The sequence below is a fragment of the Rana temporaria genome, chromosome 10 (assembly GCF_905171775.1).
Source record: "Rana temporaria chromosome 10, aRanTem1.1, whole genome shotgun sequence".
NCBI lineage: Eukaryota > Metazoa > Chordata > Amphibia > Anura > Ranidae > Rana > Rana temporaria.
This window is the reverse complement of record NC_053498.1, coordinates 13,582,313-13,599,280: the sequence shown is the minus strand read 5'-3', so window position 1 is coordinate 13,599,280 and position 16,968 is coordinate 13,582,313. Positions and strand designations below refer to the sequence as shown.

General features: G+C 44.4%; 1 protein-coding gene across 2 annotated transcripts; it reads right to left on the bottom strand.

The window, feature by feature from the left end:
• Positions 1–5,099: 5,099 nt before the first annotated feature.
• On the bottom strand, positions 5,100–16,414 carry LOC120916003 (lens fiber membrane intrinsic protein-like). Of its 2 annotated transcripts, none has more exons than XM_040326847.1 (5): positions 16,222–16,414; positions 11,821–12,024; positions 10,421–10,567; positions 7,859–7,996; positions 5,100–5,340 (listed from the first exon to the last, which is right to left on the bottom strand). In XM_040326847.1, exons 1-5 carry the CDS (start codon positions 16,286–16,288, stop codon positions 5,243–5,245), a joined length of 654 nt encoding a protein of 217 aa, XP_040182781.1. In that variant the 5' UTR covers positions 16,289–16,414; the 3' UTR covers positions 5,100–5,242. The 2 variants fall into 2 exon arrangements, with proteins under 2 accessions (XP_040182781.1, XP_040182782.1); XM_040326848.1 differs by having other exon boundaries at positions 11,821–12,055; positions 16,222–16,250.
• Positions 16,415–16,968: the final 554 nt, after the last annotated feature.

Genomic DNA, 16,968 nt, shown 5'->3' with positions numbered 1-16,968 from the left:
CTAGGTGGCCAAGAAAAATCATATCATCACACATTTTGTACTCAAAGCAGAAGTCGAGCCTGGAATGGTGCGAGAACACATGACTTAGATGGAACCTAAAGTAACAGTTCACTTGCGAAAAACAACACTATAGTGTCATCACGAAAGTAGATCTCAACCCTAACTCGAGGACATTTCATTTCTTAAAGTATTTTTATTTTTTTTCCCCCTTTTTAAGAAATATGGTTTTCATAATTTTTTTGCATCTCAGTGTTGCTGATCTCTTCCAGCCTTTTCCTGTCTACATGGACTTGCTTCAGTGTTGGGATCACATCATTGCTCTGGACAGGATTCCCGATGGTGGACCATGCCTGCACAATGTGTTGGAATTGTCACTTGTAGCCTTGTGGGTCCCAATGCAACACGAAGGTCCTTGAGGGCAGCAGGTTAATCAGTTCATTTCAGGAGAAGGGGAACCCAGGTACCCCCCACCACAGCAGTAGCAACCCATTGGCAGGCCAACTACCATAGACCATCCTGTACAGCAGGGGTGCCCAACCTTTTGAAGAGCAAGGGCCACATAACCATGGACCTTTATGCAGGTAAAGGACCTGGCCAGTTTTTGCGATTTCACTTCCTGTTTGGCTATGGGACAGGAAGTGAAAGCTCCAAAATGGGACACAGATGAAAGCAGACAGGGGTTATGCGCCTCCCTTGCTCTATTCAAAATGGAGTAAAAATAGAAACCATTTGTGCCTTTTCACCTTGGGTGCTAAAGGACCTTTTCCCTGCAGTCAATGTGGGGACCATTGATGTTATAGGGCAGTGCTTCTCAAATAGTGGGGCGCGCCCCCCTGGGGGGCCGCGAGGCTCCGTAAAGGGGGGCTCGTTTGACCTCGGCAAATACTGCATACTGCAGAGAGAGGGAGCAGCGCGGCGCGATCACTTGAGATTGTCCCAGCGCAGCCCGACGCGGAGGACCACGTGACCCTTTCGAGGAGAACAGACCCGAATGGATAGACATAATGCTCTATCCTGATTGGCCAAACCCGCCCGTGTGATTCTTGGTAGACACGAAGTGTAGCAGACCCTCAAGTGACATCATGGAAAATTTTTTAACAGGGATGAGAAGACAGGCGGAGAGAGAAGGAGATAACAGAAAGTCTCCCGAAGGCTAAGACGAGAAAATATGACGAAGCGTATGTAGCGCTTGGCTTCACTGTGACTACGGTGGGAGACGAGTAAAGACCGGTGTGCTTACTATGTCTAAAAATGTTGGCAGCGGACAGCATGAAGCCAAATAAGGATAATAAGGTTAATAAGGATACGGTGTTATGCAGAGGTGTACTTCTTCTTCCTAGGGGGATCATGACAGAAAATAATTGAGAAGCACCGTTATAGGGGCAGGAAAGGTGTTGGAAATGTGGAAGTCTTGAGATTGAATGGCAGGGTCGTTGGTGTTGGGGGGAGAGTTGTAGGGAAAAGTGGGATGAGGTATGGTTCTATAGAGAAGTAAGGTAGTGAAATAAGTGGGGAGAAGGGTTGAGAAGCGACATGTAATGGAGCCGATAGGTGGAAAATAAATATGTTGGGATAGGGAATTGAGCTTAAATAGGATTTTGTGGGGGGGGGGGGGGGGTTAGCTCATGGGTGGAGGGGGGCATTGGGGCAGGGAATGGACCTCCAGTTGCATGGATGAGGAGGGCTGAGCAGTGGCATTGGATGGAAGGATTGGCTGGTGGGTTTTGTGGGAGATGTTTCGAGATAAGGGATGACGTTGCCTGGGATAGTAGATGAAACTCTAGTGGGATGCATAGGAAGCAGGGGTATTAGGATAGGGATAAGCGCTAGTGGATGGATGAGGTGGGGGGGGGGGGGGGGTATTGGGATAGTAGATGGAGCTCTAGTGAACTGGGTATAGTGATGGGGATAAATGAGTGAGGAAGCTTTGGGAGAAGGAGAACTAGATAGAAGTCTGGTCACGGTGGAAACTCCAAAGCCAAGTGTTTTGTGCAATAGTTAAAAAAATTATGAAATCCTGAACAATCCCCTGATGTGATCAGACACTTTATGCAGAGAAAATAAAATTAAAAATTGCCATGGCAAGATTGTCTCGCTAGGGGCCTCAGTAGACTCATTTGAGTACGGCCATTGCTCCCCATGGGATATTTGATTGAGAACATTTATCAGAAAGGTGATATTTGCGATCAGAAAAATCTTTCCAATTACATAGTTACATAGTTAGTCAGGTTGAAAAAAGACACAAGTCCATCCAGTTCAACCACAAAAAACAAAATAAAAAAAACACAGTAAAATCCTATACACCCAACTCCATACCCACAGTTGATCCAGATGAAGGCAAAAAACCCCAGCGGAGCATGATCCAATTTGCTACAGCAGGGGAAAAAATTCCTTCCTGATCCCCCGAGAGGCAATCGGATTTACCCTGGATCAACTATACCTACAAATCTTAGTATTCAGTTATATTCTGTACATTTAGGAAAGAATCCAGACCTTTCTTAAAGCAATCTACTGAGCTGGCCAGAACCACCTCTGGAGGGAGTCTGTTCCACATTTTCACAGCTCTTACTTAATTAAATCTTATAAAATGTATTGTGGACACAAGTGTGATCAATCTTCTGATTAAATTGTAGCCAGTTGAAAGAATTCTAATTGAACCTGGTCCTGGCCCCAAAGGCTTTCACATACTGTATGTGCGCATCCAATTTGCAGGACATGTGTGCGCTCAATGGAGCCGTTTCACACATGTCCGGTGTGGTTTTCCAAAAGGGTCCTGTGTGATTTTGGGTCCCGTTCAGGAGCGAAATCAGGCAAAAATCCAGACCTGAACAGAAACCGCACTGGTCTGGACCCCAGGCTGGAAACCACAGTCGCACATATGTAAACCCGGACTGGGTATATGGCCAAAGAATTGGTCATATTGCTGACTGATTTAAATAGGACCCAACCTGTGGAATTCTGGCAGGCAGAGGGCAAAAAGACTAGTCACCCATATTGCCTGTAGGTTCCCTGCAGCTGATCCTTCCCCCAATTACCAGCTCACCCTGCACCTGTGTGGAGATGTCCACCTTGGTAGAGGCAGGACTTTGCTTTATCATGTCAGAGTCGCCCCACTGATCACTGATGACTGGTGGAGTAATAATGAAGCAGGTAAGATGGCGGAAGCACAAATTTACAGAATGAAGCAGGGAGATCCTTGCACTACAGATCCTCAGGTTCAGCTTCCTCTCCAGCAAGAACAGTCAGCAGTACAGAGGTGTCTCCAAACGTGATACTTTGGTTGTCAAAAGTTGGTGGGTCCATGGCGTCTTACATATTCTTGGCAAGGAGATCAAGCTACTCCCTACCAAGAGCTTTGGGAATACATACATACAGCTACATTCAGGTAGGGGCACGCATCTTTAAGGCGGCGTATCATATTTACGCTACGCCGCCTTAAGTCAGAGAGGCAAGTACTGTATTCACAAAGCACTTGCCTCCTAACTTACGGCGGCGTAGCGTAAATGGGGCCGGCGTAAGTGCGCCTAATTCAAATGAGGATGGGGGGGGGGCCTGTTTTATGTTAATGTTTGGTGACCCGACGTGATTGACGTTTTTTTTTTTACGAACGGCGCATGCGGTTTAGGAGATATTCCCCTCGCAATGCGCCGCATGCGCAGGAGGGGATCTACGGTGAAAGGACCGGCAGCCGCCGGACCTTGCCGAGTTTTAAATCACAGCGCTGGAGCGGCGATACCCGGAAGACACGCCGAGGCAAGATGAAATCTCGCTCGGCGTTGACCAGGTAAGTGCTACACACCTCGTTCCGAGGTAAGTATTTCATAATGAGCTAATATGCGGTGCATATTAGCCCATTATGACTTTTGCCTTACAGGAGAAAAAAAAATAAAAAAAATTTCATGCGGGTTTACAACCGCTTTAACATTGACTAGGCCAGCTATTTGTTCGACTAACTTTACGCCGGGAATCGCCTTACGTAAATTGCGTATCTTTACTGCGACGGGCGCACGTACGTTCGTGAATCGGCGTATCTAGGCATTTACATATTCTACTCCGAACTCAACGGAAGCGGCACCTAGCGGCCAGCTGAAAAATTGCACCCCAAGATACGACGGCGCAAGCTGTCGTATCTTAGCTAGGTTTAAGTGTAGCTCAGTTTGAGAATACACTTAAACTTACGACGGCGCAGATTCCGAGTTACGTCGGCGTAACTCTCTCTGAATCTGGCTAGTGAGAGATAGATATAGAGATATATTAAAAAAAAAATAAAAAAAAGTTTTTTTTAAAATCAAGCAGGGATGGTGGGAGGCGGTCATAATGGACCCAGCAAGTGTGCACACAAGAATTCAGAGCAAAAGAGGTAGTGGGGCACTTATTGTGTGGGCATGGCTTTAAAGGACCAGGAGACAATTTCTTGCTTTTAGCATTTTGTTTATTTAAAGTAGTTGCTACAATCGCCTTCAAGCAATGAGGCTCTTATAACAACAGTGAACAATATAAGAATGCAGAGCTTACATACAAGAGCTTACATAAGGCACGATTCCCTAAACAGGCGTGCTGCGCCAACAGGAACTTGCTATGGCAAAGGAATGCTAGTAGAGGGCGCCGTTTTTACATTGCCTCGATTATGCATCTGCAGTCCATGTGGTAACTGCATTCGTTTCTTTTTTTTGTTTTTTGTTTTTTTAAAGGAGAATATATAAATATATAAGTTAAATAATTAAATATTAAGGGACTGTGCTGCATTTCTGTCAATTAGAGATCATTGGTGATAATAACAGGAATGTAGCGGGACCTGCCTCTCTGCCCATCACTTGCCTATGAAAATGTATCCAAAACGGAGATCGCATTTCAGAAGGTGAACAATGTATCCCAAGTCACTCAGGTGTAAATGGGAGCTTACAGAGGGTTGTAATCTACCCCCCAAAAAAAGTAATTTGGGGATAGAATAGTAGTGAAGACCCCATCAGTTAATTTTTTTTTGCTCGGTTTCCCCCTTCGATATTTCCCTGTACTTGCTGAAAATGTCCTTAACCTGAAAAAACAAATGCAGCTACTTCATCTAAGAACTGGTAAGCTGCAGTATTAAATATTTGGGGGGGGGGGGGGGGGGTTTAGATACCCTAATAATTTATACTAGATAAGAGACCATTTGTTGTTCTACAAAGTGGGCAGTAGGAGGCGACAAACATCCTTCTCCCTTCAAACATTGTAGATGCTGAAAATGGAAATTTTCCCCCGGTTAGCTCTGGACGTCAACGTTGTCGCCTTCTTCCCCTTCTTGCATAGGTTCATAGCTCGTCTGTGGTATTGATCTGTGCGCCTGGTAGTGCGAAATTGCTGTGCAGAGAAAAGGTTGTATTAGACGGGCAAACTGAATGTCCAACGATAAAAAATGAAATTAAATTTTTTGGGATATCGTGCGATTTTGTAAAATCTATTTTAGTGTTCAAGGTGTATAAAAAAAAATTCACTGCCATTGATCGGTTTGAAATCTGTGGCGGGGGGGGGGGGGGGAAATCACATACCAGTAACTAGCTGAAGCAATGGAGATCATGTTTTTTCAGCTATTCGTAGGTGCCGGTGTTCTGTCAAGTTCTCCAACCCGGCAGAAACTTCAACCGCTTAACTTTCGGTTTATTTAACCACTTAAGACCCGGACCTTTAGGCAGCTAAATGCCCAGGCCAGGTTTTGCGATTCGGCACTGCGTCGCTTTAACAGACAATTGCGCGGTCGTGCGGCGTGGCTTCCAAACAAAATTGGCGTCCTTTTTTTCCCACAAATAGAGCTTTATTTTGGTGGTATTTGATCACCTCTGCGGTTTTTATTTTTTGCGCTATAAACAAAAATAGAGCGACAATTTTGAAAAAAATGCAATGTTTTTTACTTTTTGCTATAATAAATATCCCCCAAAAACATATATACATTTTTTTTTTCCCTCAGGTTTAGGTCGATTCGTATTCTACCTATTTTTTTTTTTACCAAAATCGCAATAAGCGTTTATCGATTGGTTTGCGCAAAATTTATAGCGTTTACAAAATAGGGGATAGTTTTATTGCATTTTTATTTTTATTTTTTACTACTAATGGCGGCGGTCAGCGATTTTTTTCGTGACTGCGACATTATGGCGGACACTTCGGACAATTTTGACACATTTTTGGGACCATTGTCATTTTCACAGCAAAAAATGCATTTAAATTGCATTGTTTATTGTGAAAATGACAGTTGCAGTTTGGGAGTTAACCACAGGGGGCGCTGAAGGAGTTAGGGTTCACCTAGTGTGTGTTTACAACTGTAGGGGGGTGTGGCTGTAGGTCTGACGTCACGTACGCCCATATGCCTGTACGTGCCATTCTGTGGACGTACATATACATGCGGCGGTCGTTAAGCGGTTAAAACCAGCAGCAATTGGAGTTTGAGGAATTGGTGGTTGGTCACAACACTGGCAGCCCAATAGAGTCTGGTGCAGGATATTATGAGTAGAGATTCTTAGAGTCGAGGCGGCGACAGGGCCGATCCTAGGGTCACAGGCGCCTGGGTGCAGAAATATTTCTGGCGCCCCCACATGGGCGTCGTCATTTTACTAACCCCTCCCCTTTACAAATGTTTCTATGGCAATAACTCAACCAGAGATGCTCCCCTACAAAGACTTCATTACCCTGGGATCCTTACATGATCTCTTAATAAACAAAATACAGGAAGAGAAGCAGAGTACTTTATTGGGACCTGGAGGGGGGCCTCTCTGATGGACACAGAGAGGGCTTCTGTTAGGCTCCATTCACACTTAGGCGTTTTGTCGCCTGAAGTGCGACGCTACAATACGCCGGAGGGTCGAAATAACATCGTTCTCTATGGAGATGGTTCACACGTTGAAAGAACGCCGAACGCCGGAATTTCGAACAAGTCCCGGACCCTTTTTCGGCGCGCATATCGGGCGGCATCGGCGTTTCCCATAGCCTGTACAAAACCGCGGTTTAAAAACAACGCGTTCTGTCGCGGCAAATCGCGGTAAAAAACGCCGCAATTCGCCTACGCCTAGGTGTGAATGCAGCCTTAGAGAGAGTCTGTTAGAAAGAGCCCCAGACATACTACAGACATGATACAGGAGACGGTCAGAGACTGCAGACATGATACAGGAGACGGTCTGAGACTGCAGACACAGTACAGGAGATGGTCAGAGACTGCAGACATGGTACAGGAGACGGTCAGAGACTAAAGACATAGTACAGGAGATGGTCAGAGACACATCAGTTCTGGACGGACACACACCTATGCTCAGAACACTAGTTCTGGACGGACACAAACAAACAAGGAGAGAAGGAAGGAGTGGAGAACTCTGCTACTTCGGAGCCCCCACCTCTGCAGGCGCCTGGGTGCAAGGCACCCCATGCACCCTGCCTAGGATGGGCCTTGGGCGGCGACATCTTTGTCCTCGTTAGCCACCTTGCTGTCAAAACAGCTCAGTCTTCCTGTACCGGACTGTATTCGGTTGTCGGTGTTGTGTCCAACCACCAATTCGTCAAAATCTCAGATTACTAACATTTAAAAAAAAAAAAACGGAAGTGACGTGGTTGGAGATATTGACAGAACACTGGCAGCCATCAGTGATGATTTGCACTGCGATTATGGCGCATAATGTATATTCAAATAAGCAATGCCTCCCCTTCTTGTGTGCATTCAGACATGCAACCATAGAAAGCAGAATGACCATCAAAACCCCCAGTGCCTTCCTCGTTCTCAGTTCTGGTCTGGAAGCACAATGTGCTTTACTGTACTGCGCCGATGAGTTCAATCCAAATAAAACCTCAAACAAAATGTTCCCAGTAGATAAAATTTGGGACATTGCCGACAACAAACCTGCGATACACAAGAACCCAACCGAGAGCCAGCAGAGGAAGTAGGCCCAACCATAGCGGTAGGAAATGTTTGGGATGTTCTGGCGGTCAAGATGTTCTTCCCATGTGTACACCACCAATGCAATAAAAAGGAAGAACCCTGGGGAAAAATAAAGATTCTAATTATTTTGTATATATATATATATATATATATATATATATATATATATATATATATATATATATATATATATATATATATATATATATATATACACACACATACACATATACACACACACAGACACACACTACCGGTCTGATTAATCTGTCAGTGGATTTTCAGATTTTTTTTTTTTTCTAAATGAGGACCTCTTCTCTGGAGAAGCATGGACACTGACATATAAAAAAAAAAAAAAAAAAAAAAAAAAAAAGGGAAGTAGTACTGCAGTGCTTCACATGCTGGGCTTCCATTTTATTTATTTTTTACAAATGCAATAAAAAATGAAAATAAATTCAAGTATGGCCGCCGTTCCCGCGTCAAAATTTTTACGTCGTTTGCGCAAGTCGTCCGTGAATAGGGATTTACGTCCACGTCGAAATCAATAGGCCCGTGCGGCGGACGTAGCCGTAATGCACACTGGGAAATGTAGGCGCCCGGCGCATGCGCAGTTTGAAAAAAACGTCAATCACGTCGGGTCAAAGCACAACAACATAAAACACGCTCCCTCAGACAAATTTGAATTAGGCGCCCTTACGCCCGCCCGCTTTAGGCTACGCTGCCGTAACTTAGCAGGCAAGTACTTTGAGAATCAAGTCTTATTGAAATAACGAATACCACATCTAAACGAACGCAACCGAACGAATTTAAAATTTCATCGAAATAACGAATATCGATCATAACGAACGATCCAAAAATAAAATAAATAAATGAAGCAAAAAAAAAAAAAAAAAAAATGTTTCCGGCAGTGCATATGTCTACTAGGGTCTATGGGATGTGTTGTGTGCATAGAGCAGTGCACATGGCCGCAACCAACGTGCACCGCTAGCCCCCAAACAAACGTAAGCAAACAGAAAAGGAGGGCGTGAGGAGCTCACGGCTGTTACAGGGAGGCAGAACACACATTAGGAAACAATGATCCTGCAATTTTAATTTTCATAAAATTAAAGTAGTGGATGTGTATGGATTATTTTGGGAGAATAAAGGATATTGTTTACAGTCACTAAGTACCGGTACTTGTTTTTTTTACACTTTAAGCTTTGTGAGGGGTTAGCTCGGTAGCGGGGTGTGTGACCCCTTGGTTGGGTTCACCACACACTGAATTTATACAGACTGGCAGTCGAAGACGGTTGAAAACAAAGATTTTGGTTTGTTCTTCCATCTTGCTGGAAACAAGTGCAAGCATCCAAACAGCATAAACAAAATCAAACATAAAATAAATCCTAACCACTCTGGGCGTCTACCTTCCACACAGGAACCTATCTATGAAGTCTAACACAGCCTACTGCTGGGTAGACAGTGCTGGTCATACAGCACAAAACAATAGTCTTGATTTTGTTTCACACAGAAAAAAAATCAATCCTCTCCTCACCTCCACAGAAGACCTTCTGGCACTGCTCTCCTACTCACACAGCCTTAGGCTGGGTTCACACTTGTCCGACAAACGCTCCTACATTGGGAGCTCATGTAGCATAACGTGTGAAAAATCAATGTTTCCCTATGAGAGCCGTCTTAACTGGTCCTACACAAGTCGGTCCGACTTTGAAAATGCTCCCTGTACTACTTTGGTCCTACATTGATCCTACTTCAGCCCATTGAATATCATTGAAGTCGGACCAAAGTAGGAGCCTTGTCCTAACCATCCGACTTTTGACATCCGACATGTGATTACAGCAGCAGTAAAAGGAATTTATCTCACACTGGGATTGTTTTGATTGGTCAAAGAACAAGTCAGACTATCACAAAGTCGGATCAAAGTAGTATCCTGTTCATGAAAGTAGGTTGGATGTAGGACCAATGTAGGATCAGTGTAGGACCAATGTAGCAGAGCAAAGTAGGATGAAAGTCGTGTAGTAGTGTGAACCCAGCCTCAGGAGTGATGCAGCCAATTAGTGGTAATCCTTTGGACTTCTTATAGAGGCCTTAATTGCCTCATCGTGAACAGCTGGAGTCTTTCAACGCCCTTAGACCTTGTCTGGCTATTTCTCGCAGCCGATGCCTAATAATGATTAGTGTATTATCTAAGCAAGGCAGAAATGTATGTCCCGTTTGTGACAACATCCACAGATTTACCTGACTTCCTGTCACAGCTTCTATAACCCCTTGGAGCCAAGCATACGCATATATGAGGCATCGCTTTAGGGGGTTATACCGGGATGATTAGTGTGGGTTGGTCAGCTTTCCAGGGATAAGAACCGATACGGCTAAAAGCCGCTCGGTTCTTATCCCGGAGGAGGACACAAAAATCTGGGTGGCTCTTACAGAAAGTTATCACAGCTCCTATAGTGATGCTCTGTCCTACTCTTCCCTATAACCCTATCTGTCTTTCTATAATCTTGCTGTTCCTCGGGGGCGGGCTCTTACCCGATATGCTGTCCAGAATACAAGCTACAAAGGAGGCTGTGAAACGTCCCATGTGACAGCTGTAAAACGTAAGGCAGGAAGTCACCAGCCCAAACTGGAGCACAATGCTGGACAAGAGGATAAAGGTGCGGGTGGCATCAACGTACCCTGTAAGGGAAACACAAATTTTAGGGAATGGGGTAAATATGACACATTGCAAGTAAATCAAAAAAATGGAAAAGAAAATGCTGCAATTAAGCTTTTAAACATCTTGATTGTTGGTACTTTCAACTTTTTTTTTTTTTTTTTTAACCTCCTGGGACCCGCGCTATAGTCAAATGACGGCTACAGCGCGGATCCCAAAATCCAACAGGACGTCAATTGACGTCCGCCCCTTTGGGCGTTCTCCGCGCGCGCTCCAGAGCGCGCAGCGGGGAAACTCTGTGTTGGCCGTGTCCCTTGGACACAGCCAATTTCAGATCGCCACGAACGGCCAATCAGAGTGGCCGTTTGCGATGCGATCTGTGCGGCCAATGAGAGATGATCTCATATGTAAACATATGAGATCATCTCTCATTGCCGTTTTACACAGAGACAGCGGTGCTATCTCTGGAGAGGAGACCGATCTGTGTCCCTTGTACATAGGGACACAGATCGGTCAACCCCCCCCCCAGTCACCCCCCCTCCACCTACAGCTAGAACACAATGCAGGGATACATTTAACCCCTTCCTCACCCCCTAGTGTTAACCCCTTCAATGCCAGTCACATTTATACAGTAATTAGTGCATATTTATAGCACTGGTCGCAGTATAAATGTGAATGGCGCCAAAAATGTGTCAAAAGTGTCCGCCATAACGTCGCAGTCCCAATAAAAAAAAAAAAAAAAAAAAAAAAAAAAAAAAAAAAAAAAATCGCAGATCGCCGCCATTTCTAGTAAAAAAAATAAAATAAAAAATAAATAAAAATAATTCTGTCCCCTATTTCGTAGGCGCTATAACTTTTGCGCAAACCAGTCGCTTATTGCGATTTTTTTTTTTTACCAAAAATATGTAGAAGAATACGTATCGGCCTAAACTGAGAAAAAAAAATGTGTTTTTTTTTTTTCAAAATTGGGATATTTATTATAGCAACAAGTAAAAAATATTGTATTTTTTTCAAAATTGACGCTCTTTTTTGTTTATAGCGCAAAAAATAAAAACCGCACAGGCGATCAAATACCACCAAAAGAAAGCTATTTGTGGGGAAAAAAGGACGTCAATTTTGTTTGGGAGCCACGTCGCACGACCGTGCAATTGTTAGTTAAAGCGACGCAGTGCTGGAAGCTGAAATTTCACCTGGGCAGGAGGGGGGTATATGTGCCCAGTAAGCAAGTGGTTAAAGATAGTGATGTATAGCGGATAGACCTAAACCAACATCTTACCTTTCCCATTGATTTTAAGGCATGTGTTATTGCTACATCGTTGCCAAATGCCTTCATGGAGGAGGTCTGGCCCATCATCATTCAGCCAATAGGTGCCAATGAGGGCCACGATATTCAGGACGAAGCTCAGACAGGAGCAGGCGAGCCCGAGAAGGTTGCCACACATGTTCTTTGGGGGAAGTCCTGAAAGCCAGCTATGAACTGCTGTAGGAAGGGATGTAGGCGTCAGGGATCTCTCAAAAGAAGGAATTCACAGGTTACAGCACAAAGGGCAATTTACGGCTCCCCTCCAAAATCAGATGCAATTCGATATTTATCAACCTTACTTAAGACATCTACCCGATAAACAAGTTTAATGTATAAACGAGGGGGTAGATCCACAGACATCTGCGCCGGGCGCAGCGTATCCAAGATACGCCGCTGTAACTTACTTTTAGTTGGTTTGAATCCTCAACGAATCCGCGCCATAAGTTACAGCGGCGTATCTCTCGCGGCGTAAGGGTGCAAAATTCAAATGGATCTAATGGGGGCGAGTTTTATGTCAATACGTCATGACCCGACGTAAACAACTCTTTTTTGAAACTGCGCATGCGCCGTCCCTGGGGGTATCCCAGTGCGCATGCTCGAAATTAAACCAGAACCCGCGAATCCTTACAACGGTGACGTCATTCTACGCAAATTCCTATTCGCGAACGACTTACGCAAACGACGCAAAAAAATCAAAATTGTACGCGGGAAGGACGGCCATACTTAACATTGAGTACGCCTCAGTAGAGCAGCTTTAACTATACGCCGGAAAAAGCCGAACGCAAACGACGGAAAAAAAAGCGACGGGCCGACGTACGTTTGTGGATAGCTCATTTGCATACTCAACGCGAATTTCGACGAAAACGCCACCTAGCGGCCGCCGAAAAATTGCATCTAAGATCCGAAGGCGTACGCCTGTCGGATCTAGCCGAGATGCCGTTGTATCTTGTTTTGAGGATTTAAAACAAAGATACGACGCAGGAATTTTGAAATTATGACGGCGTATCAATAGATACGCCGGCGTAATTTCTTTGTGGATCTGCCCCTAGCGGTCTACTGAAGAGCGTGGTGGTCTGAATTAAGAAGAAATGGAACTAAACTGCAACTGTTGGTCAACCAATACAATTTCTTATTCTTCTACCAGCCAATGAAAGCGGACATTTGATTGGCTACTAAATATTTACCCAAGACATCTACAGCCCTTACAAATGAATACATCCGATATACCAGTTTATAGACGGATTCAGGTAGATTTAGGCGGGCGTAGCGTATCTCAGATACACTACGCCGCCGTAAGTCAGAGCAGCAGGTCCTGTATTCACAAAGAAGTTGCGCTCTAACTTACGGCGGCGTAGTGTAACTGGGCCGGCATAAGCCCGCCTAATTCAAATGTGTAAGATGTGGGCGTGTTGTATGTAAATTCATTGTGACCCCACATAAATTACGTTTTTTACTAACGGCGCATGCGCCGTCCGTGAACGTATCCCAGTGCGCATGCTCCAAATTACGCCGCAAAGACTCATTGGTTTCGACGTGAACGTAACTTACGTCCAGCCCCATTCACGGACGACGTAAAATGTGAAAAATTTGACGCAGTTCCGACGTCCCTACTTAAAGCGGAGCTCCACCCTAAAGTGGAACTCACGCTGATCGGAACCCGCCCCCCCCCCTCCGGTGTCACATTTGACACCTTTCAGGGGGGAGGGGGGTGCAGATACCTGTCTAATAACAGGTATTTGCACCCACTTCCGGCCACGGGCAAAAGACGGGTTTTTCTGACTTCCCGTCTGTCCCCCGTTGTGCTCTGGGAACACTCGGTTCCCAGCACACAGCGTGTGAGCCAATCGGCGGGCGCAGCGCGACTCGCGCATGCGCCGTAGGGAACCGGGTAGTGAAGCCGGAGCGCTTCACTTCCTGGTTCCCTCACTGAGGATGGCGGGGGGAGTAGCAGAGAGACGAGCGATCGCTCGTGCTCTACTGCGGACGGCGCTGGACTCCAGGACAGGTAAGTGTCCTAATATTAAAAGTCAGCAGCTGCAGTATTTGTAGCTGCTGGCGTTTAATATTTTTTTTTACTGGCACATCCGCTTTAACATTGGCTGCGCCATCTTTTTGGTGGTTTATCTTTACGCCTGAAAACGCCTTACGTAAACAGCGTATCTTTACTGCGACGGCCGGGCGTACGTTCGTGAATAGGCGTATCTCGCTGATTTACATATTCTAGGCGTAAATCAGCATACACGCCCCTAGCGGCCAAATCGTAAATAGGCAGCTAAGATACGACGGCGTAGGAGGTCGTATCTTGGCAACATTTAAGCGTATCTCAGTTTGAGCATGCGCTTAATGTTACGACGGCGCGGATTCGGAGTTACGACGGCGTATCTACCGATACGCCGTCGTAACTGTACCTGAATTCGGCTATAGTGTACAACTATACTACTTCTTCAGTAGACTTTCGATTAGGAGAAGAAATGGAACTAAACCGGAACTGTTGGCCAACCAATTCAATTACTTATTGGAACCATTACTTCATTGGACTGGTGGCTTGACCTGGGATTGGTTGGCTTGGTTCCAGCTTAGTTCCAATTCCCTCTTTATTCAGACCATGCTATTCAGGCAAGTCTCCTGAAGCCAATGAAAGTTGACATTCGATTGGCTAAGATCAGAAGCAGCTCCAGTTTATACAGTATATGTAGGGCTACTCCTGTAGGAGCTGCAGGAATTATTGCCTAGCCAGGTCTAGACATGTGCAATTTGTTTAGTCCCAAATTAGTTTAACGAATTTTGACAAAATTTGTTAATTCCGAAATTTCAGAGAAAAAAAAAAAAAAAAAAAAATGAAACGAAAAACGAACACATTTTTCGTCAGTTCACAGGTCTACCCATGTCTTCCCAACTTCAGCCCCACAGCCAAGCACACAACAGGCTCACTCTCTTTCTCCAAAAAACAGTCTAGGGGGTATTGTTTATTTTTAGAGAACTCCAAAAAAATAAAAAAATAAAAAAAAGGTGGAGGACTTGGTTTTCCTTCAGGACAAGCCATGATAAAGTCCGGGCTTGTAACAAACAGACTTCAGCTTTAGCACTAGCAGTGCGTCCATAGAGGGCGCAGGAGCGCCGCCCCCCCTTGCTCCTGCACCGCTACTGAAAACAATACATAGATTCATGCAGGTTACAGCACAGTGCGTATGCACTTATAGCCAGTAAATTAGCAACTTCAAGCATCCCTGCCCTTCATAGTTACCAACATGAACCATGCAGTAGAAATGGGGAAATTAAAATATATATATATAATATCTCTATTACACACACACACACCCCTGAGGAGGTGTTGCCACTTGTTAACCCTTTTCTCTTTAAACGCACTGTATATAGCTGGTTGCCAAGGAGGGGGCTGGGAAGCTGGCTGCAGCATCCTTAGCAACCGATGAATCGTCAGCTGTCATTGGGGTACCCCATTGAAAGCTGAATGTTAAAGAAAAAAAAAATTTGCGAATAAAACGGCATGGGGTCCCCCCCCCCCCAGGTCCATACCAGGCCCTTCGGATCTATTATGGATTCACCCAGCCTAAAATAAAACAATGGCGTGGGGTCCACGCTATTATATTTTTGGGGGATATTTATTATAGCAAAAAGTAAAAAATATTGAATTTTTTTTCAAATTGTCGCTCTATTTTTGTTTATGGCGCAAAAAATAAAAACCCCAGAGGTGATCAAATACCACCAAAAGAAAGCTCTATTTGTGGGGGAAAACAAAAAAGGACGCCAATTTTGTTTGGGAGCCACGTCGCACGACCGCGCAATTGTCAGTTAAAGCGGCGCAGTGCCGAATCGCAAAAAGTGGCCAAGTCATTGACCAGCAAAATGGTCCGGGGCTGAAGTGGTTAAGAGGGTGGACAGCAGCAGCAGGTAAAACTAGTTATCTATGCAAATACCCAGGTGGACCCCAAAATAACCACCAAAATTAACATATAATACAAAAAGGGGTTTCAGCGCAGTGAATATGACCGCACCGGCCAAGCAGACTCTGGCTGGAAAAAGCGCCCAGAGGCGATTCAGTTCGCATGAGTAGCGCTATACAAGTCATTCATTCATTCATTCAATATACACTTATAGCCAGTTTGCATACTGCAGGTGCATTTTGTGTTTTTTTTTTTTTTAATACACACTTTTCATCCCTTGAAGTCTATGGAGCCAGAAAAAATAAGTCCCTGGCCCTTTCCATAAAACGCACAGGTGTGAGCTACATCCATAGGAAACCATGATAAATGGACTGTAGTGCGTTACGGCAAAAGTGAAAACACACAAAAAAAAATACATAAGTGTGAAAAAGGCCTAAATTAGCAACCCCAGCCATCCCTTTTCATTACCAACCTGCCCCATGCAGTGAAAATAGAGAAATGAAGGTTTGGGTCCAACTAGCCTCACATATACAACACATGAGACACGGAGGAGGCGTTACCGCCTTTTTAACCCTTTCCTATAGCAAACTATTGGTTAGAAAGTGGGGATTCTTAGTTCCCAAATTTTGCAAAACAGGTTCAAGCCAACTGTGTTCAAAGTGATCCCTCTCTGGCCAGTCCCTACTCTTTCTTGCAAAGGGAACAGATGCCTGAAGTTGCTAATTTACTGGCTGCAAGTACATCCACCTGATCAATTTTACACACTCTTGGTAAATTTGCCATTCCTGTGCTTGAACACCCCCCCCGCCCATACCATAGGCGTGTGCACAGGGTGTGCCAGGTGTGCCTGGGCACACCCTAATCCCCATGTATGCTGCAGATGCCCCCCTGTTCAGACCCATGATATTTCACCAAAGCCCCCTAATGGGGCTCCTAAAAAAAAAAAAAATCATAAATAATAATAAAAAAATAGTAATTTAAAAAATAAAAAAGTAATTGTAAAAAATAATAAAAAATAAAAAAGTAAAAATAAAAACACAGTCCACTGCCACCAAACTATGCCCCACTGACATAATGGGGCTCCTAAAAAAAAAAAAATGCAAAAAAAAGATATATTTTTTTTAATTATAAATAATAAAACAAATTGTAAAAAATAAATAAATGTAAAAAATAATAAAAAATAAAATAGTTAAAAAAATAAAAACTACTGACACTGTCC